General features: G+C 42.4%; 1 protein-coding gene across 1 annotated transcript; it reads left to right on the top strand.

Annotated features, from left to right (window-relative positions):
* Window positions 1-3234: 3234 nt before the first annotated feature.
* LOC133606670 (adenylate cyclase type 2-like) lies at window positions 3235-26842 on the top strand. The gene is made up of 26 exons (XM_061960857.2): window positions 3235-3403; window positions 4422-5425; window positions 11510-11707; window positions 11780-11941; window positions 12489-12638; window positions 13684-13832; window positions 13936-14047; window positions 14127-14254; window positions 14401-14559; window positions 14825-14981; window positions 16707-16868; window positions 16954-16985; window positions 17055-17108; window positions 18944-19007; window positions 19081-19178; window positions 19255-19339; window positions 19409-19546; window positions 19646-19723; window positions 19810-19985; window positions 20200-20284; window positions 22420-22578; window positions 22651-22797; window positions 22868-22969; window positions 23856-23970; window positions 24047-24171; window positions 24269-26842. Exons 2-26 carry the CDS (start codon window positions 4643-4645, stop codon window positions 24401-24403), a joined length of 3753 nt encoding a protein of 1250 aa, XP_061816841.1. The 5' UTR covers window positions 3235-3403; window positions 4422-4642; the 3' UTR covers window positions 24404-26842.
* Window positions 26843-26861: the final 19 nt, after the last annotated feature.

A 26861-nucleotide genomic window follows, 5' to 3' on the forward strand; every position in this document is an offset into this window, starting at 1 on the left:
GGCTTCCCTGCTTAGGCTGCTGCCCCCCAACCTGACCTCGGATAAGAGGAAGAAGATGGACGGATAAAATAAATACAATTAAAGAACAAAAAAAGATCAGTGTAATAAAATTAGAATAAAGTTTGATGAATGAATCTGAGCGTCAATGTTGTCTGTCCATCTGTGTTGGCCCTGCGATGAGGTGGCGACTTGTCCAGGGTGTACCCCACCTTCCGCCCGTTTGCAGCTGGGATAGGCTCCAGCACCCCCCATGATCCCGTAAGGAACAAGCGGTAGAAAATGGATGGATTGATGGAAATGTTTATTTATCCATTTCAGTCATTATTTATATTTAATTACATTTTATTTGGGAGTGACGCATGCATGTTGATGAAGATTTCCCTACGAATTGCCTTGAAATGTAAACACAACAAATTCTAGCCAATGGCTAATTTCCAACCGTAGTCGCCACATGCAAGCAGACAGACGATTAATTTGCCTTTTTTCCTGCATGTAAAGCTATGGATATTCCAGATTTTAAAAAAAGTGTTTTGTGTTAAAATTGGAACAGATTCATTGAATTTACATTGTATGCGGGGTTGTTTAATGGTTTTCATACAATTCCGTTTTCACCAAACGGAATGAGCAAAAACCAAAGTACGAGTTTATATATGCTGTATAACACATAAGTAATGGGCATTTTAAATTGGAGGTGCGATATAATGTTTTTTTAAGCCTGTCATGTTGTCTTCTGCATATGGTGGTATATTTGTGCTTTAATTTTGAGGTAGCCTGGGCATATTTTGAGCACAGAAAAATATATTTTGCGCTCCATAATCTGATACCGAGTATTTACAGAGCCCGTACTATACCGATACTGATACCGATACTTGAACATTACCTTACATCAGTGATGTGCTGTCAGGGGAGGCAAGTGAGGCAGTGACTCACCTTGCCACCAGGTGGCTTAACCACGAGATGTTCAAAAAGGAGGTAATAAAATAAAATACGTTTGAATATTTATCTTTTGGTCTATGCTTTCTATGTGTTTTTGGTATGGGTCCTGTATATTTTGATAATTTCCATGGTCAAAATCGCGGATTTTTTTAAAAAACTGTATTTATAGAAATATGGCATTTTTATCAGAATAAGCCAGCGTTTTTTGTTTTTAGTATAGAGGATTATATACTGTATCCAAGATGAAATACTTATCTAAACTGGACTTTTAGACTAAATCAATTTGATCATACAATGTAGGTTTTCATGGAGGATAGCTATTGCTGCTCCAGATACAAATACAGAAAGGCAATACAAGATCACAATACTCGATTTATTAAGCAAATGCATGGGACCAAAAAGTATTTAATAACAACTTTATCAAATACTTTTTGGACCCATTTATCACATCATAATATCATTATGATAATGTTTTCTTGAAAGCGAATAACTCTTTCCTGTTATTCTAATGTGAAACCTAAATCAACAATTATTAGAGCTGCACTTATGAATTTAAGTTAAAAAAAAAGAAGAAACAAAAGAAGTATCCATGCCTCACTTGGTGTTTAGTTCACCGCACGTCACTGCCTTACATGAATGCTACCTTACAAGCATATTAAATATTCTTAGATGTTAGACTTAGACTTAGACTTAGACTTCATTTTTATTGTCATTCAAATTTGAACTTTACAGCACAGATAAGAACGAAATTTCGTTACATAAGCTCATGGTAGTGCAGGATAAAAAAGCAACAAGGTGCATATATAAATAAATAAATATATATAAATAATATATATAATACATATATATATATATATATGTATATATATATATATATATATATATATAAAATAAATAAATATATATAAATACATATATACATATAAATAAATAGATTACTGTACAGATAAATATATTGCACTTTTTCACATGCGTCCACGTTTATGGATGTATGTTATATTGTCTTTTTTATTCCAGCGAGTTAATCCATTTTGGGGGGATTTGAGGGGATAATTTAATTATGATGCGTTTAAGAGTCTTACGGCCTGAGGGAAGAAGCTGTTACAGAACCTGGAGGTTCTGCTTCGGAGGCTGCGGAACCTCTTTCTAGAATCCACCAGTGAAAACAGTCCTTGGTGGGGGTGGGAGGAGTCTTTGCAGATTTTCTGAGCCCTGGTCAGGCAGCGGCTTTTTGCCATCTCCTGGATAGGAGGAAGAGGAGTTGCTGTAAATTGTTCACATTTTCAATCAATCAATCAATCAATCAATGTTTATTTATACAGCCCTAAATCACAAGTGTCTCAAAGGGCTGCATGCACAAGCTACAAGGGTATCCTCGGTTCAGATCCCACATCAGGGCAAGGAAAAACTCAACCCAGTGGAATGACAATGAGAAACCTTGGAGAGGACCGCAGATGTGGGTGACCCCCCGTGGGTAACAACCCCCCCCCCCCCCCCCAGACATAGGGAGACCCGAAAATAATACGTTACAGTAATCGAGACGAGGCGTATTTTAACAAGATCAATACATCCATCCATCCATCCATTTTCTACCGCTTATTCCCTTCGGGGTTGCGGGGGGGCGCTGGAGCCTATCTCAGCTACAATCGGGCGGGAGGCGGGGTACACCCTGGACAAGTCGCCACCTCATCGCAGGGCCAACACAGATAGACAGACAACATTCACACACTAGGGCCAATTTAGTGTCGCCAATCAACCTATCCCCAGGTGCAATTTATTCTTATTTTTCCATTGTACTGATGCTGCATATTGTTATAATAAAGTAAATGGTGCAAAACTGCTCTCAGTCAATTCCTTTGGCTTTTTGCCTGCAGTGACAGTGACAGTATAACATCCATCCATCCATCCTTTTTCTACCGATTATTCCCATCGGGGTCGCGGGGGGCGCTGGAGCCTATCTCAGCTACAATCGGGCGGAAGGCGGGGTAAATCCTGGACAAGTCGCCACCTCATCGCAGGGCCAACACAGATAGACAGACAACATTCACACTCACATTCACACACTTTAGTGTTGCCAATCAACCTATCCCCAAAAAACATACATATATAAACAATGCAACAATTCAAACGACACATAAACAACAAACATGGGGAAAAATAAACCTTTTCCAAAATATAAACGTTATGATATCATCATGCTGGGATCGACCTTATGCTGACACGGCTTGAATTTCTCTGTCGATATTGTTGACATTTGTATCGATCGTCCCACCCCGTATTTGGAACCATCCTCGAGCGCGCCTCTCTCGCGCGCGTCCTTTCTGGCAACTTCTGATGGCTTTTAACACTTTTTTTGGACACGGAGGACGTCTAAACGTGTAAAAGTGCTCCACTTTTTGGCTGGTTCGGCTCGGCGACGCAGGCACCTCTAAAGTGGAATATGACTAAATCGAACGTCTATCACGAGGTAAGACTACAGTACACACGTCAATAAATTGGCAATAAGAGTGGGTTTTTAGCTTTAGCATCCGTTAGCATAATGACACAGGGATTTAAAGTGCGTGTTTGGGAATATGTTGGCTTTATCTCGACCGAGTTCATTAGGGGTTATAGGCTACAGTCAAAATTAAAATATTGCAATGAAATTTTTTGTGATATTTTACTTGTCAAAAATGTCAGAAGATGCTGCCAATGTGTATTTTTCCTGTGTTTCAACCCATTTATAAACAATCTCCTCCATCTGCTGTCAAACCAGGTGTCACATTGGCTCTATTGCAATAGTCAGTGAGAAAAAATCATTGTGACACATTCCAGGAGTGCTCCATGATGCTGGAGCAGGTCAATTAAGGTGATGAGATTATTTGTAGTACCCCCCTTTCCAACACACAAACACAAACTCCCACCCCTTTTTCTCTATTCTGACATTCTGACAGGTGGCGGCATGGCTCAAATGGTGGCACGGCATAACAGAAGCAGGTTACAATCCAGCTTTCGCCATTCTAGTCACTGCCGTTGTGTCCTTGGGCAAGACACTTCAACCACCTTGCTCGAAGGTGCCAACCACATGGGTGTAAATGTAGATAATGGGTTTGTCAATGTAAAGCGCTTTAAGTCGCTGGGGAAAAAATGTGTAGCATAAAGTAACGTGAAATATCGCCTTATATTGTGGCGGTGATAACTTTGTGAGTTGTGACGAGCACAAAGCAAACGACGTGTAGGTGTTGACTGGAAAATAGTTGTTAATGTGCACTGGGTGCGTCACTTGTCATGCCATTCCGTGCTTCGTGCCTGAACTGTGTGTGTGTGTGAGAGAAAGAGGAAGTAGCCAGAAAAACGAGTTTAGCATAATGGGCAAGCGAGCGAAGGACGTCATTTAACTACAATTAAAGGTATGAGTTCATTTCCGTCATTATCCGACTCGTGACACCCTCTCAGTCAGTTTTGTTTTTCTTCAAAGTGTTGACTGTCTTTTTTTTCCTCGTCAGGAAGACTTTGACATCGTTCATCGATGGTTGCGGGCTATCTGAAGGAGATCTTCTGGTTCAAGGAAATTCCAGAGCTACCTTTTGGATATAGAGAACGCTGGTCCGTTTCACTCACTTGGCTTTAATGATGTGATGAACAGAGAAACCCACCGCATAATTTGCTTGACTATGTTCAAACAGCACCACAACCCTCAGGCTAATACATAACGCCAGAGGACAAGATGCGAGCTGAAGAAGAACCTTCTGAGGTTCCCGACACCCTAATTTCCACTGATGACAAAGCCCAAACTGGAAGAGATGTTTTTGAACTTTATACTGTTGGTGACGCTGCCAGCACAGAAAACAAAAATTACACCATATTTGATCTTACTGATGGACTGGCAGGCAGCCAATCAGAACCTCTTGAAAGTCAGGTGTCTGTAGAGATGGATGGGGCCAAAACAGTTCACCTGTTCGAGCCTCTTGTGGTGGACTCTTTATTGAGAGGACCACCCGTGCCCCCGCGGCACACCATTGACGATGTCCAGGTCAGCTTGTCTTCCGAGAGGCTACAAGCCAGTGAGTATAGCGACTCGGACTACAGCAGCTTTCAGTCTAGCCCAGGCTACACTAGCACGAGTTTCAGTGGTGAAGTCTTAAGTGAACTGAGCAGAAACTCTTCTGAAAAGACAAACTCGGTCCCTCCCACCCCCACGTCCAAAAAATCCGGCAAAAGAACAAAAAACAGGCTCACTGCTGGCCGAGGCGATTCCAAATCTAAGAAAAAATCAAAGCCTGCACCAAAAAAGGACCCCGTCGATAACAGGGGCAACACAGGCGATGAAGAGGAGCGTCAACGCAAGCAGCCCTGTAACAAGGTCACCGAAAGCCCGTGTCGCTGCTGCAGGTCCATGCACAGGGGCTGTCTGCGGTGTGTGGAGGAGACGCCAGCCATGTTGTCTGGACTGGTGCTGTCTTTGGCCTTCTGTGTGGCCATCATCGTCCTTATTCCCACCACGGGAAGGGTGAGAAAAAATGTGTCTGTGTGTGTGTGTACGTGTGTTCAGCTGGAAACTAAGCACATCAATCAAATTAGAGGGATGAATAAGGTTAAACAGGTCAATATTTGGACACTGTTTGACTGTGATCTTTATTTCCAAACTCAGGACTCAGGAAACCTCTCTTATAGCTGGTGGCTGACTAATAGTTAATCGATATGTCTAAAAGTTAATAAATAGATGATGTAGGTCAGCAGTGGGAGTGTGAACACTAGTGCAACATTATTGGGCCTCATTTAGATACAAAAAAAAAGGGAACATTTTGTGTAATGAGTGACATCGACACCAAAAATGCATGTAAATATTCAGCTGCACCAGTGTATACCCGGTGTACAGCTTTTGATAAACGCCAACAAACACGTGCATGCGCACGGTGTAGCCCAGTCGGAGAAGGACTACGGTGTTTCATACAAAACTGCAATGTATTCATTACGTTGAGGGCAAGATGACATCATAATCTTATTTGTATAATTGGTTTTGAAGTTTTTATTTTTTTTTAAAGACAAAAAAAAGTTACACATATATTTAGAGACAAATCTTTATGTTATTGTTAGTTGTCAGTGTCAACATATCCCTTTCTTGTTACATTATAGGGCTTGAAAGTGTGACGTGGAAATGCATTGCGTTGTGGGTCTGGCTCAACTTTGAATCGCTTATTTCCATGGCTGAATACAAGACTCTGTGCTTGTACTTTATTTTTTTTCTTTAACAAGTTCAAATCATTAACTGCCACAATCGTGGTCGTGATCGCTTCAGGTTAAAAAAGGATTTGGTGAGATTTTTGTAATTTCCAGCGTAAAAGCAAAGCCGAAGAAAGTCTGGTTATTAAGCTCGAAAAGAGACGGAAAATACCCTGGATAGCAGCCGTGAAACGATCAAACATGACTTTTCACGTCATGACCTGGTACATGTTGGTGTGTTCACGGCATTTTCAGACTTTTAAGTTTGAATCAAAGCACATTTTTATTCTGGGCAGTGCGTTGGTTAGCGCTTGTGCCTCACAGTGAGAAGGCCTTAGGTTCAATTCCCTGTCTCGTCGTCTTTCTGGGGATAGGTTGATTGGCAACACTAAATTGTGAGTTTGATTGTTTGTCTATCTATGTTGGCTAAGGCTGCACGATCATGGCCAAAATATTAATCACAATTATTTTTATCAATATTGAAATCACGATTATTTACTGTGTTATGTAAAACATATTTTATTGCCCTTTTTATTTTAAACAGACAGTATGTGAACTGGGCTTTTATTTCAAAATGAAACTTATCAAAAAATTATTAATTACTGTAGTTATAAAATTTAAATTTGTAAAACACAAAAGACTAACTAAAAATAAATATGCCATTGCAGAAGTGCAATCATAAAGTGCAAACAAGTGGAAAAAATAAGATAATGCGCAAAAGGCACATTCTCCAAGGAACACACTGTACTGCTCATAAAACGTTATTACAACCATTATCTATGCGTGTCTTTGAGAGGTGGGTGGATATGTGGTCCCTCAGTGCACCGTTGATGTTACGGTAGTCTGTACATTGGGGCTTTGCACCGGTGGCAGGCGGACTGTTCTGTAAGCAACTATAACTCTATTTGAATTATTATCTTCACTTCGCGGGTAAATAATGGCGGTTGAGGAAAGAAGGGACATTTTTTTTATGTAAACCTGTCGCAGCAACTCAATAATATGTTTAGATGTGCACACCATTGCAACATTGCAACATGTGGCCTTTGTTGGTTTATACGCGCGGGAGCATTTCCGGGTTTGAGGGAACGAGCAGGAGGGTGCCTTGGGAACAGTGAGGTGTGCGGGCGTGTTCCGGGGTTAAAATGTGGGTCACTCTACAGGACAGAAGGGGACCAATGTATTAATGCATTCATTTTTTAAAATATTTTCAGGAGCTACAGGCTACACTCCCATGAGTCCACTGTCTTTCGGTCACCCCTTGGCGGTTGGCTGACTGTTGGTTGTGAAAGTACTTGAATTGATATGCAGCGGATCCTGCTTTTTAAATGTTAATATCGCCAGCGATCACCCTTATTTAATCGTAGCGACCAAAATCGTGATCACAATTAAAATGTTATTAATTGTGCAGCCTTAGTCTTGGCCCTGCGATGAGGTGGCAACTTGTCCATAGTCTACCCTGCCTTTCGCCAGAGGGCAGCTGGGATAAGCTGTCTTTTTTGTGTTTCTACAATGCGACACGGGCCCATAAAAACGACCTGGGCCACACTTTATTTAAATTTAATTATTTATACTAAGGCAGGGCACTTGGCAGTCCGATCCTCGGCTACAGAAGCTAGCTCTTGGGACGTGGAACGTCACATCGCTGGGGGGGAAGGAGCCTGAGCTAGTGCGCGAGGTGGAGAAGTTCCGGCTAGATATAGTCGGACTCACTTCGACGCACAGCAAGGGCTCTGGAACCAGTTCTCTCAAGAGGGGCTGGACTGTCTTCCACTCTGGCGTTGCCAGCAGTGAGAGGCAACGGGCTGAGGTGGCAATTCTTGTTGCCCCCCTGCTCAGAGCCTGCACGTTGGAGTTCAACCCAGTGGACGAGAGGGTAGCTTCCCTCTGCCTTCGGGTGGGGGGACGGGTCCTGACTGTTGTTTACGCTTACGCGCCAAACAGCAGCTCAGAGTACCCACCCTTTTTGGATTCGCTCGAGGGAGTACTTGAGAGTGCTCCCCTGGGTGATTCCCTCGTTCTACTGGGGGACTTCAACGCTCATATTGGCAACGACAGTGAAACCTGGAGAGGCGTGATCGGGAAGAATGGCCGCCCGGATTTGAACCCGAGTGGTGTTTTGTTATTGGACTTTTGTGCCCGTCACAGATTGTCCATAACGAACACCAGGTTCCAACATAAGGGTGTCCATATGTGCACTTGGCAACAGGACACCCTAGGCCGCAGTTCCATGATCGACTTTGTAGTTGTGTCATCGGATTTGCGGCCTCATGTTTTGGACACTCGGGTGAAGAGAGGGGCGGAGCTTTCTACCGATCACCACTTGGTGGTGAGTTGGCTGCGATGGTGGGGGAGGATGCCGGACGGACCTGGCAGGCCCAAACGCATTGTGAGGGTTTGCTGGGAATGTCTGGCAGAGTCTCCTGTCAGAGAGAGTTTCAATTCCCACCTCCGGAAGAACTTTGAACATGTCACAAGGGAGGTGCTGGACACTGAGTCCGAGTGGACCATGTTCCGCACCTTTATTGTCGAGGCGCCTGATTGGAGCTGTGGCCGTAAGGTAGTTGGTGCCTGTCGTGGCGGTAATCCTAGAACCCGTTGGTGGACACCGGCGGTGAGGGATGCCGTCAAGCTGAAGAAGGAGTCCTATCAGGTTCTTTTGGCTTATAGGACTCCTGAGGCAGCAGACAGGTACCGACAGGCCAAGCGGTGTGCGGCTTCAGCGGTCGCGGAGGCAAAAACTCGGACATGGGAGGAGTTCGGGGAAGCCGTGGAAAACGACTTCTGGACGGCTTCGAAGCGATTCTGGACCACCATCCGCCGCCTCAGGAAGGGAAAGCAGTGCACTATCAACACCGTGTATGGTGAGGATGGTGTTCTGCTGACCTCGACTGCGAATGTTGTGGATCGGTGGAGGGAATACTTGGAAGACCTCCTCAATCCCACCAACACGTCTTCCTATGAGGAAGCAGTGCCTGGGGAATCTGTGGTGGGCTCTCCTATTTCTGGGGCTGAGGTTGCTGAGGTAGTTAAAAAGCTCCTCGTGGCAAGGCCCTGGGGGTAGATGAGATCCGCCAGGAGTTCCTTAAGGCTCTGGATGCTGTGGGGCTGTCTTGGTTGACAAGACTCTGCAGCATCGCGTGGACATCGGGGGCGGTACCTCTGGATTGGCAGATCGGGGTGGTGGTTCCTTTCTTTAAAAAGGGGAACCGGAGGGTGTGTTCTAACTATCGTGGGATCACACTCCTCAGCCTTCCCGGTAAGGTCTAGTCAGGTGTACTGGAGAGGAGGCTACGCCGGATAGTCGAACCTCGGATTCAGGAGGAACAGTGTGGTTTTTGTCCTGGTCGTGGAACTGTGGACCAGCTCTATACTCTCGGCAGGGTCCTTGAGGGTGCATGGGAGTTTGCCCAACCAGTCTACATGTGCTTTGTATACTTGGAGAAGGCATTCGACCGTGTCCCTCGGGAAGTCCTGTGGGGAGTGTTTAGAGAGTATGGGGTATCGGACTGTCTGATTGTGGCGGTCCGCTCCCTGTACGATCAGTATCAGAGCTTGGGCCGCATTGCCAGCAGTAAGTCGGACACGTTTCCAGTGAGGGTTGGACTCCGCCAAGGCTGCCCTTTGTCACCGATTCTGTTCATAACTTTTATGGACAGAATTTCTAGGCGCAGTCAAGTCGTTGAGGGGATCCGGTTTGGTGGCTGCAGGATTAGGTCTCTGCTTTTTGCAGATGATGTGGTCCTGATGGCTTCATCTGGCCAGGATCTTCAGCTCTCACTGGATCGGTTCGCAGCTGAGTGTAAAGCAACTGGGATGAGAATCAGCACCTCCAAGTCCGAGTTCTCGCCCGGAAAATGATGGAGTGCCATCCCCGGGTTGCGGAGGAGACCCTGCCCCAAGTGGAGGAGTTCAAGTACCTCGGAGTCTTGTTCACGAGTGAGGGAAGAGTGGATCGTGAGATCGACAGGCGGATCGATGCGGCGTCTTCAGTATTGCGGACGCTGTATCGATCCATTGTGGTGAAGAAGGAGCTGAGCCGGAAGGCAAAGCTCTCAATTTACCGGTCTATCTACGTTCCCATCCTCACCTATGGTCATGAGCTTTGGGTTATGACCGAAAGGACAAGATCACGGGTACAAGCGGCCGAAATTAATTTCCTCCGCCGGGTGGCGGGGCTCTCCCTTAGAGATAGGATGAGAAGCTCTGCCATCTGGGGGGAGCTCCAAGTAAAGCCGCTGCTCCTCCACATTGAGAGGACACAGATGAGGTGGTTCGGGCATCTTGTCAGGATGCCACCTGAACGCCTCCCTAGGGAGGTGTTTAGGGCACGTCCAACCGTTAGGAGGCCACGGGGAAGACCCAGGACACGTTGGGAAGACTATGTCTCCCGGCTGGCCTGGGAACGCCTCGGGATCCCCCGGGAAGAGCTGGACGAAGTGGCTGGGGAGAGGGAAGTCTGGGCTTCCCTGCATAGGCTGCTGCCCCTGCGACCTGACCTCAGATAAGCGGAAGAAGATGGATGGATGGATGGATGGATGGATTTATATTACATACTGTGTAAATATTTTACTTAGCCCTCCCTAAATGTTAGAATGTAGATTGGCAGATAGGTAAACAGTCCTTCAAATTAAAGATGGAAAACCATCCAAATTGACATAGTTTGTTGATAGTCTCCATAATGAAATCACTGTAAAACTAAGCACACAAAGGAAAGTACATTAGTATGCACTTGAAGTGCACATGTTAAATCAACAATACAGTTTGGTATAAACCGCCGCTAGCTTAATGCTAGCATACAATGAATGATCTAACAAAAATTAGCAATATGATCATTTTAAACTTGTACAAATGTTTACACTGTTAAGGGAACAAAATTGACATAAAACAGCAAATGTATTTATACTTAGATGCATATATTGACCAAATATTGACTGCTAACTTTTAACTACTGTTCTGCGTGCGAAAGCCTCAGAATAGTCAAACCTCAAACTTTCAAACAAGAAACATAATCAATGTTATGTGGAACATGAATAGTAAATATACAACTGTGTTTTTTTAATTAGGTTATTTGCGTTGGTGTCGACCTGTTCTACAAGAAAAGCATCCTTAAATGACTTCTTTTGTGCTTGGATTTGCATTGGTAATATAGTAGGGGAAACACTGTGCCAGTACACATCAGAAAAACAAAAGAAACTGCAGCACAATTGTTGTGAGCTATTAACTTTGCAGAAGCATGTGGAACCCACCTGATCTAACAGGCTTGGTGCCTTCAAGTTTACACTTGTGACACAAAAGTTACTCAGTGCCCTCTGCTTGTGAGAGGGCCCATGATTGCATTCAAATAAACAAGAACGTTGCAATGTGTGCACAGGACCTTGACGTCCACATCGGAGCTCTGGCGGTGGTCTGCGTGGTTGTCTGTCTGAGCGCCATCCTGCTTGTGTGTCTGCCATGGCTGGCCAATGTACGGCGCTGCGCTGGCGCTTTGGCCCTTTTTGTGTGGGGGACGCTGTACGTCACCGCCATTGTTTTCATCTTCACCGGCGGGCCTGTGACAACATGGGAGCAGGTGACGTCATGTGACTGAAGTACTTTTTGACACTCCTTATTATGGCTGACTTCATGTCTTTCACCTCCTCAGGTCGCCTTCTTCCTCTTCCTGTCTCTGAGCGTGTACACAGTGCTGCCTCTATCGCTGGCCTGGGCCATCATGGTGGGAATTTGGACCAGTGTGACACACATTATCATCATCAGTGTTTATGTCCCTGTCGTGAGCCCAGAGACACCAGAACTGGTTGTGCAGGTGACTGTTTTTTTTTTTCACCCTTAATGCACTTTTAATTTTTGTTCTTGCTGCCCGCTGGCCTGGTTGACCTCCCTGCTTCAGTCCGAGCTCCTGTTTTGAATGTCTGTGTGGAGTGTACATGGTCTTCTCATGCTCGTGTGGGGATTCTTTGGATACTCCAGCTTCCTGCCGCATCCTAAAAACATGCATATTAGGCTCGTTGGAATCTCCAAATTGTCCCTACGTGTGAATGGGGCTCAGATGGTAGAGCGGTCGTGCCAGCAACTTGAGGGTTCCTGGTCACGCCCGTAATGTCCCTGGGCAAGACACTTCACCCACCTTGCTCCTGATGGGTCGTGGTTAGTGCCTTGCATGACAGCTTTTGCCAATAGTGTGTGAATGGGTGAATGTGATAATGTAAAGCATTTTTAGGTATCGTGCAGGTATAGTAAAGGCTATATAAATACAGATCTTTTACCATTTACCCTAAGATAGAAGCGATAAGCAAATTAAAAGATGTTTGCACTCTTGTACAATTCAAATGTAATCCACCATTTCTCCACAGCTGGTGGCAAATGTGGTGCTGTTCTTGTGTGTGAATTGCATTGGGGTCTTCCACCTGTGGACCACTGAGAATGATCTGAGGATATCCAATCTGAAGAGAGAGGAGTTTAGTGCCATCCGCTCTAAGAAGGAAATTAGGAAATACCAGCAGGTTGGATCATATTACATATGTTTGATATATATACATATATATATCTCGATCATTGTTACCTTACGTTTATGTTTCTGTGTGTATGTATACTTATGGCCCAGCCTCCACCTACAGCAGCGCTTCTCATTTATTTTTTGTCATGCCCCCCTTTGGGCACATTATTATTTCATGCCCTTCATAAATTGAAATACGATTGAGAAACTGATTATATATTTATTTATTTATCCATACAAACCACTTTTTGAGTTGCTGGCGCCAGCATCTACTTTCCACTGAGCTGAAGACTTGGAATGTTTTATCACGCCTCCCTGACACCTTATTGTATACTTACGTGTACTTACTCATAATTCCTGGTTTACCCGGTTGATTAATCCGAGCAGTGCTGCCTCCAAGCTGGATGCTTGGTATCATTCAAGAATGAATGCACAAAATTAATATAGACTCACCATTGGTACAATCCTGAAGGTTACTTACCAGAAAAAAGATTATAACGTTGTTGTTTGATGTATGCCTGACCAGTAGTGTATTTTTAGCGTTCATTGTCACCGAACATCTAGTCTCGGACGGGAATAAAAGCACTGTTTACAATGCCACTGTGGAAATCTCAGTATAGCTACCGGTATTTTGAATTTTAATGACAAAACACAACAAGCACTCATTAGCATGGAAGCGACAAAACCACATTTCAATTCGCTGCTATTGTCATTTCAGTCTTTTTCAGTCCTTATTATCCTGAATAGCTGTCTGTCAAGTTTTTTTTAGCATCCCCAGTGAGACATTTAATTTATTAACTACCAGTAGTGATTGCGAGAGCCTGACTTTGACCCTAATGTGACAATAAAGTAAAATACAAGTCTTTGTATTTTATTTTTCGATTAATTATTGCCATTTCCAAAATCAACATGCGTTCAAATTATTGATGTTAAAGTTTTCCGTAGCCTGGTTTGGGTAATTCTAATCAGTGACCAAATCAAACTGTTCACCCAACCGCCCCAATCCTTCCCTGTGTCCACCCGACCTGTCCCATTTGTCTCCCTGGCAATAGGAGGGGCTCCTGTTGTCTGTGTTGCCACGTTACATCGCCATAGAGCTGAAAACAGAGCTGATAAACAGGCTAACGAAGCCCAGGAGCGATGACGAAAAAAATAAACACAACTTCCACAGCCTGTACATACGGCAGCACAAGGACGTCAGGTGAAATAATGAGTCTTTCAGTTGTTGCAAATGATTAATGTTGCATCGTATGTGTGTAATCTTAAATGTGTGTGTGTGTGTGTGTGTGTGTGTGTGGCTCCAGTATTCTGTACGCCGACATTGTAGGCTTCACAAAGCTGGCCAGCACCTGCACACCAGAGGAGCTGGTTGCAGTGCTCAACAAGCTCTTCGGCAGGTTTGACGACATTGCCAAGGTACAAGGGCATCCGCAAAGGTTGAAAAAAGAGAGATCCCTATCTCATTGGCTCTTAATTTTCTGTCATTTTATAACAGAAGAATGGATGTCTTCGCATCAAAATTTTGGGCGACTGCTACTATTGTGTGTCAGGTCTTCCGGACCCAATTTCTGCACATGCCAGCAACTGTGTACAGATGGGCTTGGACATGTGCACTGCTATCAGGTAAGCTCATTTGACTTCTTTCTATTTTGCATGTCACATTTACTGTCCACCTTCCTTCCATCATTCTGATACTGTTATCCCCTCTACATAACACTCTACCTAACACATGACCGCCTGGTGTTATGATTTTGTTTTCTCTTGTGTAGTAAACTGCGAGAGGCAACGGAAGTGGAGATCAGCATGCGTGTTGGCGTTCACTCTGGCAACGTGCTCTCCGGCGTGATCGGCTTGCAGAAATGGCAGTACGATGTATGGTCACATGATGTCACGTTAGCCAATCACATGGAGTCTGGAGGTGTTCCTGGGTGAGAACATCAATGATACGTCAATTCACTTTCTGTAGCGCTTGTCCCCAATTATGGTCACAAGTGAGCTCGATTCTATACAAGCTGACTATTGGCGACAGGCGGTGTAACACCGTGGACTAGTCACTTGTCAATCACAGGGGATTTATAGACAACCAAGAAACCAGCGCACCCCCTGGGCCACCCTGCTGCCTAACAGCCACTGTACCAATCAGTTTAGTTTTGTTTTCACTGAAACCTGAACATTTTTGCTGTTTCTGTAAAGGCGAGTTCATATCACAGAGGAGACCCTAAGACACTTGAATGGAGCGTACCAAGTGGAAGATGGCAACGGGGGTAGTCGCGATCCTCTGCTTAGAGGACGGAAAACCTACTTGGTGATTGACCCCAAAGAGTCCAGCCTGATTAAAAGACCTATAACAGTAGGACTGCACACTTTGTATCAATGCAACATACTAAAGTGTATTTGAGTTTTTTTGCTTGAAATTACATTGCATCCGGAGAGCATTCACAGCGCTTCACTTTTTCCACATTTTGTTAAATTGCAGCCTTATTCCAAAATGGAATACCGGTACATTTTTTTTGTTCTCCAAATTCTACAACTAGTACCTCATAATTTCAATGTTAAAAAAATATTTTTTAAATTTATTGCAAATGTATTAAAAATAAAAGACTAAGAAATCACATGTACATAAATATTCACAGCCTTTGCCAAGAAGCTCAAAAGTGAGTTCAGGTGCATCTTGTTTCAAATGATCACCCTTGAGATGTTTTATTTGGAGTCCACATGTGGTAAAGTCAGTTGGTTGAACACGATGGAAAGGCACACACCTGCCTATATACGACGCCCTTCTCTCATCAGTTCATGGCATATAACAAACCAAGAATGAAGTCAAAGGAATTGTCTGTAGATCTCAGATCTCAGATTGTCTCAAAGCACAAATCTGGGGAAGAGTACACACAAATATTTGCTGCCTTGAAGGTCCCAATGAGCACAGTGGCCTCCATCATCCGTAAATATAAGAAATTTGGAACCACCAGGACTCTTCCTAGAGCTGGCCAGCCGTTTAAACTGAGCGATCGGGGAAGAAGGGAGGTGACCAAGAAGATGCGATGGTCACTATCAGAGCTACAGAATTCCTCTGTGGAGAGTGGAGAACCTTTCATAATGACATCCATCTCTGCAGCAATCCACTAATCAGGCCTGTATGATAGAGTGGCCTGACGGAAGACATTCCTTTGAAAAAGTTTTCCAAAATGCACCTGTATGACTCTCAAACCATAAGAAATGAAATTCTCTGGTCTGATGAGACAAATATTGAAGTATTTGGCATGAATACCAGGCGTCATGTTTGTAAGAAACCAGGCACCACTGATCACCAGGCCAATACCATTACTACAGTGAAGCATAGTGGTGGCAGCATCATGCTGTGGGGATGGTTTTCAGCGGCAAGAACTGCGAGCCTGGTCAAGATAGAGGGATAGATAAATGTAGCAATGCACAGAGACATTCTAAAACCTCAAACCTGCTCCAGAGCGCTCTTGAACTCAGACTGGGGAAACGGTTCATCTTTCAGCATGACAAGGACCCTTCGCACACAGCCAAGATATTAAAGAAATGGCTTCAAAACTACTCTGTATATGTCCTTGAGTAGCCCAGCCAGAGCCCAAACTTGAATCCAATTGAACATCTCTGTAAAGATCTAAAAATGGCTGTGCACGGATGCTTCCCATCGAAGCGTATGGAGCTTGAGGGGTGCTGCAAAGAGGAATGGGCGAAACTGCCCAAAGATAGGCAGGTGTGCCAAGCTTGTGGCATCGTATTCAAAAGGTGCATCAACAAAATATCGAGCAAAGGTTGTGAATACTTCTGTACATGGGATTTCTTAGTTTTTTATTTTTAATACATTTCAAAAAGCTCTAAAAAAACGTTTTTCACATTGTCATTGTAGGGTATTTTGTGTGTAGAATTTCAGGTAACAAATGTATTCATTCCATGATGTCACGTTAGCCAATCAATGTGGCTGCAAGATAACAAAATGTGGAAAAATTGAAGCGCTGTCAATACTTTCCAGATGCACTGTAATTACCAATTAGAACACCCCTCTGTATGAACATAATGTTAATTTGCATTTTCTGTTTATAAGGCAAACCCTCATGCAGCTGTCGAAAACAGGCAGCGGGCTTCTCTGCGCATGTCTCAGTACCTTCAGTCGTGGCGGACCATCCACCCTTTTGCCGAGCTCAGCAACAATCATGCCAAGAAGATCAAACCTGTTTCTGTGCCCCCTGTGAGCCAGTCGCCTGCTGTATGTTCACACACAGGACTCTATGCATTCATCGCCATGTGCAAATATCTGTGTACTTACTGTACCTAAAAATTGTTTGCTTCAGGAAAGACCACTTTCTCAAAACAACCCCTCCTGGTATGTTGCATTGTAGCTCATGTGCTAACGTTGCCATCATTCACTTAAAATGTTGTCCTTTTGTCTCAGCTTGTTTGTAGATAACTGTATTAGAGGATCACTGGACACTCTGGACATGGCAGGGTATGTTTGACGGACTCCTTTGTCGAGATTGGTACCAAAACCTGGTGCAATAATGGCACCAGAGCCGACATAAACATTAGTTACTAGACCGAAAAACTAAGACGATGATAGTGCTTCATTATGGTGTTTAATTGGCACTAAAATGAGACAAAAATGAAGTATAGTTACAGCTAAGTCCAATATCGTGACTTGACAGACTTGACTTAAAAAAAAATTCATAAGATGGAGACTGAGCTACCTACGATAAGGGCCTGATCTACTATACTAAAAAAATTGCGTGTATAATAAGTTGGTGTTTTGCGTGTGATCTACTTTGACTACGTGTACAATTAATAATTGGGCTAGACTGCCCCATTTAAATGAGATTTTTATGAGTGCTTCACCATATTTTGGTTTAAAAAAAAAAAAGAAAGCACATTGCAGTTCGCCTGGAGTTTGCCAAAATGCACCTGAAAAAATCTCAGGTCATGGGAAACAAATTTGTCTGGTCTGATGAGACAAATATTGAACTTTTTGGCGTGAATGCCAGGTGTCATGTTTCGAGGAAACCAGGCACCGCTCATCACCAGGCCAATTCAGTCCCTACAGTGAAACATGATGGTGAACACCCCGGAATCTATGGATTAATGTCAGGTACTAGGGTGTAACGGTAATTGTAGATACTGCGGTGTTGCAGTTTCAAAGTCTTCACAATAATGCCGTGACGCCTGACGGTATCAAACAAAAAGTGGAAGTCACGGTACACCTTGGACAAGTCGCCATCTAAAAAACTGTCACTCAGAAAATATATTTGAAGCCAGTGGAGCTAAACATCAGTTTGTCAGGTATTTACATTATTAATGTTGTCTGTCTATCGGTGTTGCCCCTGCGATGAGGTGGCGACTCGTCCAGGGTGTACCCCACCTTCCGCCCTAATGCAGCTGAGATAGGCACCAGCCACTCCAGCAACCCCAAGAGGGACACCTGGTAGAACATGGGTGGATGGAAAACTTATCTTGTTAGTTAAGTTTTCTGAGAAATAACATTTTCCAAACTGATATAAAACAATGTCCGCTGTGGAGGACACTGCTTCTCAAAAGGTAAAAGTTGAAAGACACTAAACAGAACATAATTGTTTTACACTGGATGTGTACATTGTCACTTTAATGACACTCAACTGCAAGTTTTTTTTTTAATGTTTGTTTGAAACAGTGGATGTTCCCGCTACAATTCTTTGCACCTAAAATACATTGTAGTAATAAATATGATTACAACATTTTAGCCATATGTTTGTGTTCAATTACTGTAAGTGTGTTTATTCTTAACATTTCTGCCACTTCATTTCACGCACTATGGCATTTTTAAGCCTTTTCATTTGGACATATACCACAATATTATCGTACCATAGCCATAATACCGTGATTATATCGTACCGTGAGGTTAACTACTACTTATAGCCCGTAATACTATCGCACCTTAGGAGGTAAAACCCTCAAGTTGTACTACACTACCTCAGTATTATCTTTAAACATCAATGACCGTGTCATTTTTCGGGCCACAGTCTTAGAAGTGTGAACCCAGGCGCTATGTTTCTTCGACTATTTTTATTTTTGTTCATTTGTTCTTTTAACTTAAGTTTCAACTGCACTGTAGTAAATATAAATTATAATCACATTTAATAAAAGTATGAAAATGAATTAGATAGATGAAAAAAACAAAATTGGTTTCTGCTCTGTTCTGTTTCAAAATGATCAATTTGGCACCGCTATTGGAAAATATGTAATTGATACCCGACCCTACTCTTTTGTTGTTGTCGTTCCATCTGATCTTCCTCTTTCTTCTCCAATGTCGCCCAGGAGGAGAGCCAAGAGGCTTAACTGTCTGACTTTGCTGTTCAATGATGCACGCCTGGAGAAGCAGGTACCTTCAAGTGATCCCACCAAGCAATGTGTGTACTTTTTGTGTAACATCTGTGTGTGTGTTTGAATTGCAGTTTCGCTTCTCAGAGGTCAAGGGCTTACACCACTCCATGAGCTGCCTTGCTTTGGTTTTTGTCACACTCTTCACTGTCCAAATGCTCGTGTCTGACAAGTGAGTCGCACACGCATGTTGTCTTTATTTTTGAAAAAAGATAAAATGGTGACTAATGTGTTTGAAACCACGGCAGGAACTTTGAATTGGCTGTGTCCTACAGCGCCACTTTTCCTGCACTGGTAATTCTGCTGTCCATTGCGTTCTGTGGTTACCTACAGGTTCGTGTAAGCTTGATCAAATTACCATGTAAGTATTACGATGTACACTTACTTAATGTTTTTTTTTAGAAATTGCGTTCCAAGATAACTCCCCGTGTCCAATGGATGTCAGGAGTATCTCAAGGTGTCTCAACCAGAGTGGTATTGCGTTTGTTTATTGTCTGCTTAGCTGTGCTCATCACACTGCTGATGGCCATCCTCAACTTTGTAAGCTGTTTTAAAATATGCTTTTTGTCGACATTTTTAAAAGCGTGTTCTGTATGCGTGCTTGTTTCTTGTTGCTCATGTCACTGTAACTGTGCACAGGTCTTTGTCCCAGGAAATAACTGCACTGACATTACTGACAGGACCCAGCTGGAAGGTCTCAAACTCTACACCGTACCTGTGAGAAGCCGTTTTTGTAGCCTGTTTATTTACAAGTCCAGACAGGTGGTGAATTAGTGAACCTATTTCTCCACTCACACATCTAGTATTACCTGTACTGCTGCCTGCTGGCTATGGTGGGAGTCATTGTCTTCATCAGGATAAGTTTGTCGGTGAAGGCTCTGCTGCTCACACTAGCCGTGGTTGTTTACCTGGCACTCTTCCTCCACGTGTATGCATTTAGGTCTGATTGCCTCGTCAGCCTACTCTACAACACCACCAGGTGAGCGACCATTGATCCTCCTCAGCAGCCATACATTTACATTCTGGAGCAAGACTGTTGAGGTGTCATTCTCCTACCTTTTATCTGCCTCAGACAGAATCTGTGTCACCTTTCAGCACCATTATTTATTTAAGAGTCTTCCAATGATATAATAATCTTTTATCTTATCAGTCCTCCCAAGCAGTGAATTAATTATCTTTTTTTTTCCCCTCAGGCCTGGTGTTCTGAAGGACCCTCTCATCATGTCTGGTGTTTGGCTGGTCATCTTTTATATTGTCTGCCTCATACTGGCCAGACAGGTGTGTGTGTGTGTGTGTGTGTGTGTGTGTGTTTGTTTGTGTGTTTTGATCAAGTGTGGAAAGTGTGTTACATTATCAGACAGCTAAAATCAAGCACAACTCAAACAGCAAACTGCTCTATCTCTGATAATGTACAGATTTTTTTTGTTTTTTACAAAGGAGGGGAAGTACCACTTTGGGGAAAAACTACATTTAAAACATTTGTGTGCCCGCAAAAACTTTTAGCTTATCAATATACAGAGTAAAATTATGGAACAGAGCCAATTGTATAATATATTCTTGTATTCATGCATTCATTATTATTATATATTATGTCCCTTGGAATTTACTCTTGCATTAATGTATTCATTATTCATGGTGTTTATGTTAATTAATTAATTTAATTGGTCTATAGCTGTAATTTGTTGCCTTATTTTGGTTCTTCTTACCTTTTTTTTTCATTCAAAAATCAATATCTTTCATTTCTCTTCGAGAATAATAAAGTATCACTCATCAAATATGCATCACTCAAAGAAAACGATTTGATACGTACAGTCGCAATCAAAAGTTTACATACACTTGTAAAGAACATAATGTCATGTCTGTCTTGAGTTTCCAATAATTTCTACAACTCTTATTTTTTTGTGATAGAGTGATTGGAGCACATACTTGTTTGTCACAAAAAACATTCATGAAGTTTGGTTCTTTTATGAATTTATTATAAATCAGGCTAGAAATAAGGTTTTAGAATGGCCCTCCCCAAAGTCCTGACTTAAACGTGTGGACAATGCTGAAGAAACAAGTCCATGTCAGAAAACCAACAAATTTAGCTGAACTGAACCAATTTTGTCAAGAGGAGTGGTCAAAAATTCAACCAGAAGCTTGCCAGAAGCTTGTGGATGGCTACCAAAAGCGCCTTATTGCAGTGAAACTTGCCAAAGGACATGTAACCAAATATTAACATTGCTGTATGTATACTTTTGACACAGCAGATTTGGTCACATTTTCAGTAGACCCATAATAAATTCATAAAAGAACCAAACTTCATGAATGTTTTTTGTGACCAACAAGTATGTGCTCCAATCACTCTATCACAAAAAAATAAGAGTTGTAGAAAGTATTGGAAACTCAAGACAGCCATGACATTATGTTCTTTACAAGTGTATGTAAACTTTTGATCGCGACTGTATCTCGACACATGAAGAACTATACGATTCAGAAACCAATCATTTTCAAATGTAACATTTTATTTGATAGGATTTGATGCAATATGATGCAATCTGGTACAGTTCTGTGCATATATGTATGTGTATATATATGTATGTATATATATATATATATATATATATATATATATATATATATATATATATATATATATACAGTATATATACGTGTATATTTATACATGCAATATATGTATATTGATCACTGTTTATCTTCAAATAATAAATATACTTTACAAAAGACCAGCAAACAAGTATTTGTGTTGCTTTTGACATGACATACAGAACCATGTCATTGTGTTTATTACTGTAGCACATTCCACTTAAAACCCTTTTTACAATGAAAGCAGACTTAATATTCAGTTTTAACTGTCAGCACAAATTGACTTCAACCTTTACTTTATAATATAGCTCTGGTACACGTTTGTCGGTAAAATGCTGAAGACTTGGTATCATGTACAGAGGCTCCAATTCATTTATATGCCCTGAAAACTCTCATTCTCCACAATGCTTTGCGATCTCCAGTCTTTAACAATGAAACAAGCTATTAGAGACGTTATTGCCTTTGCTCGAACTGAGCTATGGCCAAGTTTCGTTTGAAAGAATCCTTCAATTTCCTTGTCTTAGTGCTGGTGTGTCTGAGCTACATGGACTAATCATCTTATTGCCGTTTTCTACATGTCTTCCCACCATGTCCATTTTGACATTGACCCAAACTTTAGAGTTAATTGTGTCTGTGTCTTCTATTGATTAAGAGCTACTTCATCCTAACAATTTTTAAGCACGATGCATTTCAAGGTGCTCACTGTACATTTTGCTAAGTGTGTTTAAAACAATCTGTGACGATGAAAAGTATTAGGGAATGTCCATCCAGCCATCCATTTTCTACCGCTTGTCCCGTTCAACATCTCATATCCTTTGTGCTGTCAGGACGAGCTGGGTTGCCGTGTAGACTTCCTGCTGGAACACTGTTTCAAGCTGGAGCATGAGGAGATGGAGACGGTGGAGAACATCAACAAGCTTCTCCTCCAGAACGTCCTGCCACTACATGTGGCCTCCTTTTTCCTGGGCAAGACTGTCGGCAACCTGGTGACAGTGCACGGACAACATTAGAAGTAGCTGTGAGTGAACGAAGGCTAATAGATTGTTTTTTGTTCTCAGGACCTGTACAGCCAGTCCTATGACTGTGTGTGCATCATGTTCGCCTCTGTACCTCAGTTTAAGGAGTTCTACAGTGAGAGCAGCGCCAACAGGGACGGCCTAGAGTGTTTGCGCTTCCTCAACGAGATCATCGCCGACTTTGATGAGGTACAAGGGAGCGTCTGGTTAGTCTCGTGTCTTTCCCATGTGTCACTGAGATATTCTCTCTGTCCCTCAGCTTTTATCCAAGCCCAAATTCTCTTCAGTGGAAAAGATTAAGACAATCGGCAGTACATACATGGCAGCTGCAGGGCTGACGCAATCTTTGGATGACAGGAAGGTATAACTTTCTTTTAAGTTCATTATAAAGTAGGAACTGTCATGTACGGTCAGTGGAGGCATGGTAACATATATGTTCACTGATGTGTGGTGTAAATGTATTTTCTGAATGATTTCAGTCATTTTTGTTTTCAATGATGATGAATGCCAGAGGGCACTTGCGTTGAAACAAACATTTTAGACCACCTTCTTTTGAGTTCAACCATATTAGCTTAAAAAGTAACACTCTAATTTTGTTATGTTTGTATGTTATGTTATGTATAATTTCACTCACCACTTCAACATGAATACAAAAAACACCATAACATCTGTTTTCAAATGTATTTGTTCTTGAAGGTCTCACACTGCTCAATATAAATTCCAATATTTCTTTTGGTTTTACTTTCCTTTTTGTCTTGTTTTTTGGTCCAACCAGAAGCTACCAGAAACCAATAGCTGACTTGATGGCATTATAACACATCTGTGCATCAATATAGTGATATATTACACATACAATGTTGTGTCTATTATAAAATCACAGCACACTTACATGGAGAATGTTGTTTTAATCGCCTGTGCATGTTATAAGGTGCACGCATGTGCATCTGCTGTAGAATGAAATAAAACCAACACTAAGTAAGTACGTTCATGTTCTGTTGTTGAATACGGCTTAGTACATGACATAATGTTGCACCTTGTACAATGTGAATGGTTGTTTGCGTTTCTGTGTGGCGTTTGCATGTTTTCCTGGGTACTCCTGCTTCCTGCCACATCCCAAAAACATGCAACATGCAAACTATTTAGATTGCTGTGTGACCCTAAAAAGGATCAGTGCTATATAAATTGAATGACTGGATGGATTTCATCACTTGACTTCTTTGGAACATGATCTCTGGTTCCCCCTGTAGAAATGTGACATGATCTACAGTCATGTCCGCTCCATGGTGGAGTTTGCTATCGCTCTAATGAACAAACTGGAGCTCATCAATACGCACTCCTTCAACAGCTTCAAACTCCGCATTGGTAAGCTTTTGCACTCTGATTGAGAATTTACAAGGTTGTCCGGCTGCTAAATTTAGCCCGTGTGGTGCCCTTGCAGGAATAAACCATGGCCCGGTCATTGCTGGAGTCATTGGCGCTCATAAACCGCAATATGACATCTGGGGGAACTCCGTCAACGTGGCAAGCAGGATGGACAGCACAGGAGTGTTGGACAAGATACAAGTCAGTAGACGCTGGTTAACAGTCTGCTCTCTCTCCAGATGAGTATGAGTATGTGAGTATGAGTATGTGCTTTACCTTGATGCTTCTCTGTATATAGGTGACTGAGGAGACGGCCCAGGTGGTCCAGAGCGTGGGTTACGGCATCACACTCCGAGGGGTGATTAACGTCAAGGGCAAAGGGGAGCTGACAACATACTTTGTCAATACAGAGCAATCATCTCCACAGTTCTAAACTCCTCTTTTGAAGGACAATTACGACGGGTCTGACACATTGTGTGCGCTGACATGGCTGTGGCCCTGGCCCTGTTGCTGATGCTGCTGACTGCCTGGTCATGTATGAGCGCTCTATATTCACACACGCACTAATTGCAACAGGATGCCTTAGTCTTTGGGATAGGACGCTAAATAGAATCCCAATTGGTTGAATGACCGTTTTGGTTTTAAATGATGATGCAACTGTGTCTGAAAACTTACCATCAATTTGTTTTTTCCAAATGATGATTTGCTGAATGCAATGAAGGACATTCTGTTTATCTGCACTAAGCGTTTTTGTTGACAATCTCCATCTATGCAACTTGCACTTTCTAGTCACATTTGTGTACACAAATAATGCTGAGATGATTGAATTATGATTACATTATAATTCAATAATGATGCCATTTTAAAGAGCTCATTTGATGATATATTTATATATACTGTGTTTCAAATACATTAGAATTGTGTGAATGTCATTCAAACTGGTTATTACATATGTGGAAATGTTTTATTTTATTTTATTTATGAATAATACAAATTAATGTAAAATTAATAGTGTGCTTTCATGCACATATATATATATATATATATTCACATTCACGAGTCATACCAAAGACTATACGAGTCATACCAAAGACTATAAAAATGGGACCCATTACCTCCCTGCTTGGCACTCAGCATCAAGGGTTGGAATTGGGGGTTAAATCACCAAAAATGATTCCCGGGCGCGGCACCGCTGCTGCCCACTGCTCCCTTCACCTCCCAGGGAGTGAACAAGGGGATGGGTCAAATGCAGAGGACAAATTTCACCACACCTAGTGTGTGTGTGACAATCATTGGTACTTTAACTTTAACATGAAGGCATTTTTGTATGAGTAAATAGAAATATTTGAAAAATAAATAATTCATTAAAACTCTGAAATATCCCTGCATGAATCAATTACAAAGTCAATAATGTGAATTCATTAAAATGCCAATCAAATTAAATGTGTACTAGTGTCCAAACTTTTTATAAAGATAACTAGACGAATTGTATATTTGTCATTTTGTTTACCTCATAACTTTAAAAAAGGAGGGTGTGTTCCAACTATTGCGGGATCACATTCCTCAGCCTTTCCGGTAAGGTCTATTTAGGTGTACTGAAGAGGAGACTACACCGGATAATTGAACCTCAGATTCTTGAGTAGCAGTGTGGTTTTTCGTCTTGGTCGGGGAACTGTGGGCCAACTATGTACTCTCGGCAGGATCCTTTAGAGTAAATGGGAGTTCGCCCAACCAGTCGACATGTGCTTTGTCCTGTGGGGAGTACTCAGAGAGTATGGGGTATCTGATTGTGGCGGTTTGCTCCCTGTATGATCAATGTCAGAGCTTGGTCTGCATTGCAGGCAGTAAGTCGGACCCGTTTATAGGGCGCTTCCGACCGGTAGGAGACCACGGGGAAGACCCAGGACAGGGTGGAGAGACTATATGTCTCCAAGCTGGCCTGAAAACGCTTTGGGATCTCCCGGAGAGAGCTGCAAGAAGTAGCTGTGGACAGGGAAGTCTGGGCTTCTCTTGCTTAGGCTGCTGCCCCCGCGACCCGACTTTGGATAAGCGGAAGAAGATAGATGGATGGATGGCTGTATTAAAAAAAAATGCAAAGCAAATATATACTCAACAATTCCATATTAGAGAAAACAGCTGAACTGTGTATACAGGTGACGTAAAATAGTTTGCGGTTGTTTTGACGTAAAATCAAGAGGTGTGTTTTAATGTTACGTTCTAAAAATTGCCTTTTGCGCCACCAATTTAGTGGCGTCCAATTTAAGGATCTATGTCATAAACTGTATTTTTTTTTTTTAAACCTTTATTTATAGTATTCAACATTTACAATATTAACATACAAGCAAAAAAATAATAATAATCAAAACATGTACAGAAACAGTACAAAACAGCGCCACAACTGAATAAAGCAACTAAAGAAAAATGCAAATTATATATATGTGTAAAGCCATAAGCTCACACAAGTTCCGTAAATAATCCAAATTTGGAGCACAGCATCTTAGTTTTCACAGCTTTTTGGTTGTTAGAGGTATAAACTGTGTTACAGTTATTTTCAGTTCGGCTTTGGCTCATCAGAAGATAGATAGATAGATGGCGCCGCTGTAGTGGCTGCTGTTGGCAGGAGCTCTGTGCTCTTGTGTCATCCTTTTGTGTTTCCCTCTTGTTTTCATGTGTTGTATATATATTTTTTTGCCTTTTGGTTCGGGACCCTTTGGGACTGTGTGACAAGGGGTGGCACTTTCGTCACTTCTGCGGTGCTTTTTTGTGAACTTCTGGATCGCGCGGAGACCAGCTGCTGGGTCTCCGCCACACCACAGTCCGTTTGGAGAGACTGGAGGAGATGTGGATGAAGAGACAGGACGCTTCACAGTGTCTTGGCTGAATGAGCAGGC

Source organism: Nerophis lumbriciformis, linkage group LG05 (genome assembly GCF_033978685.3).
Source record: "Nerophis lumbriciformis linkage group LG05, RoL_Nlum_v2.1, whole genome shotgun sequence".
NCBI lineage: Eukaryota > Metazoa > Chordata > Actinopteri > Syngnathiformes > Syngnathidae > Nerophis > Nerophis lumbriciformis.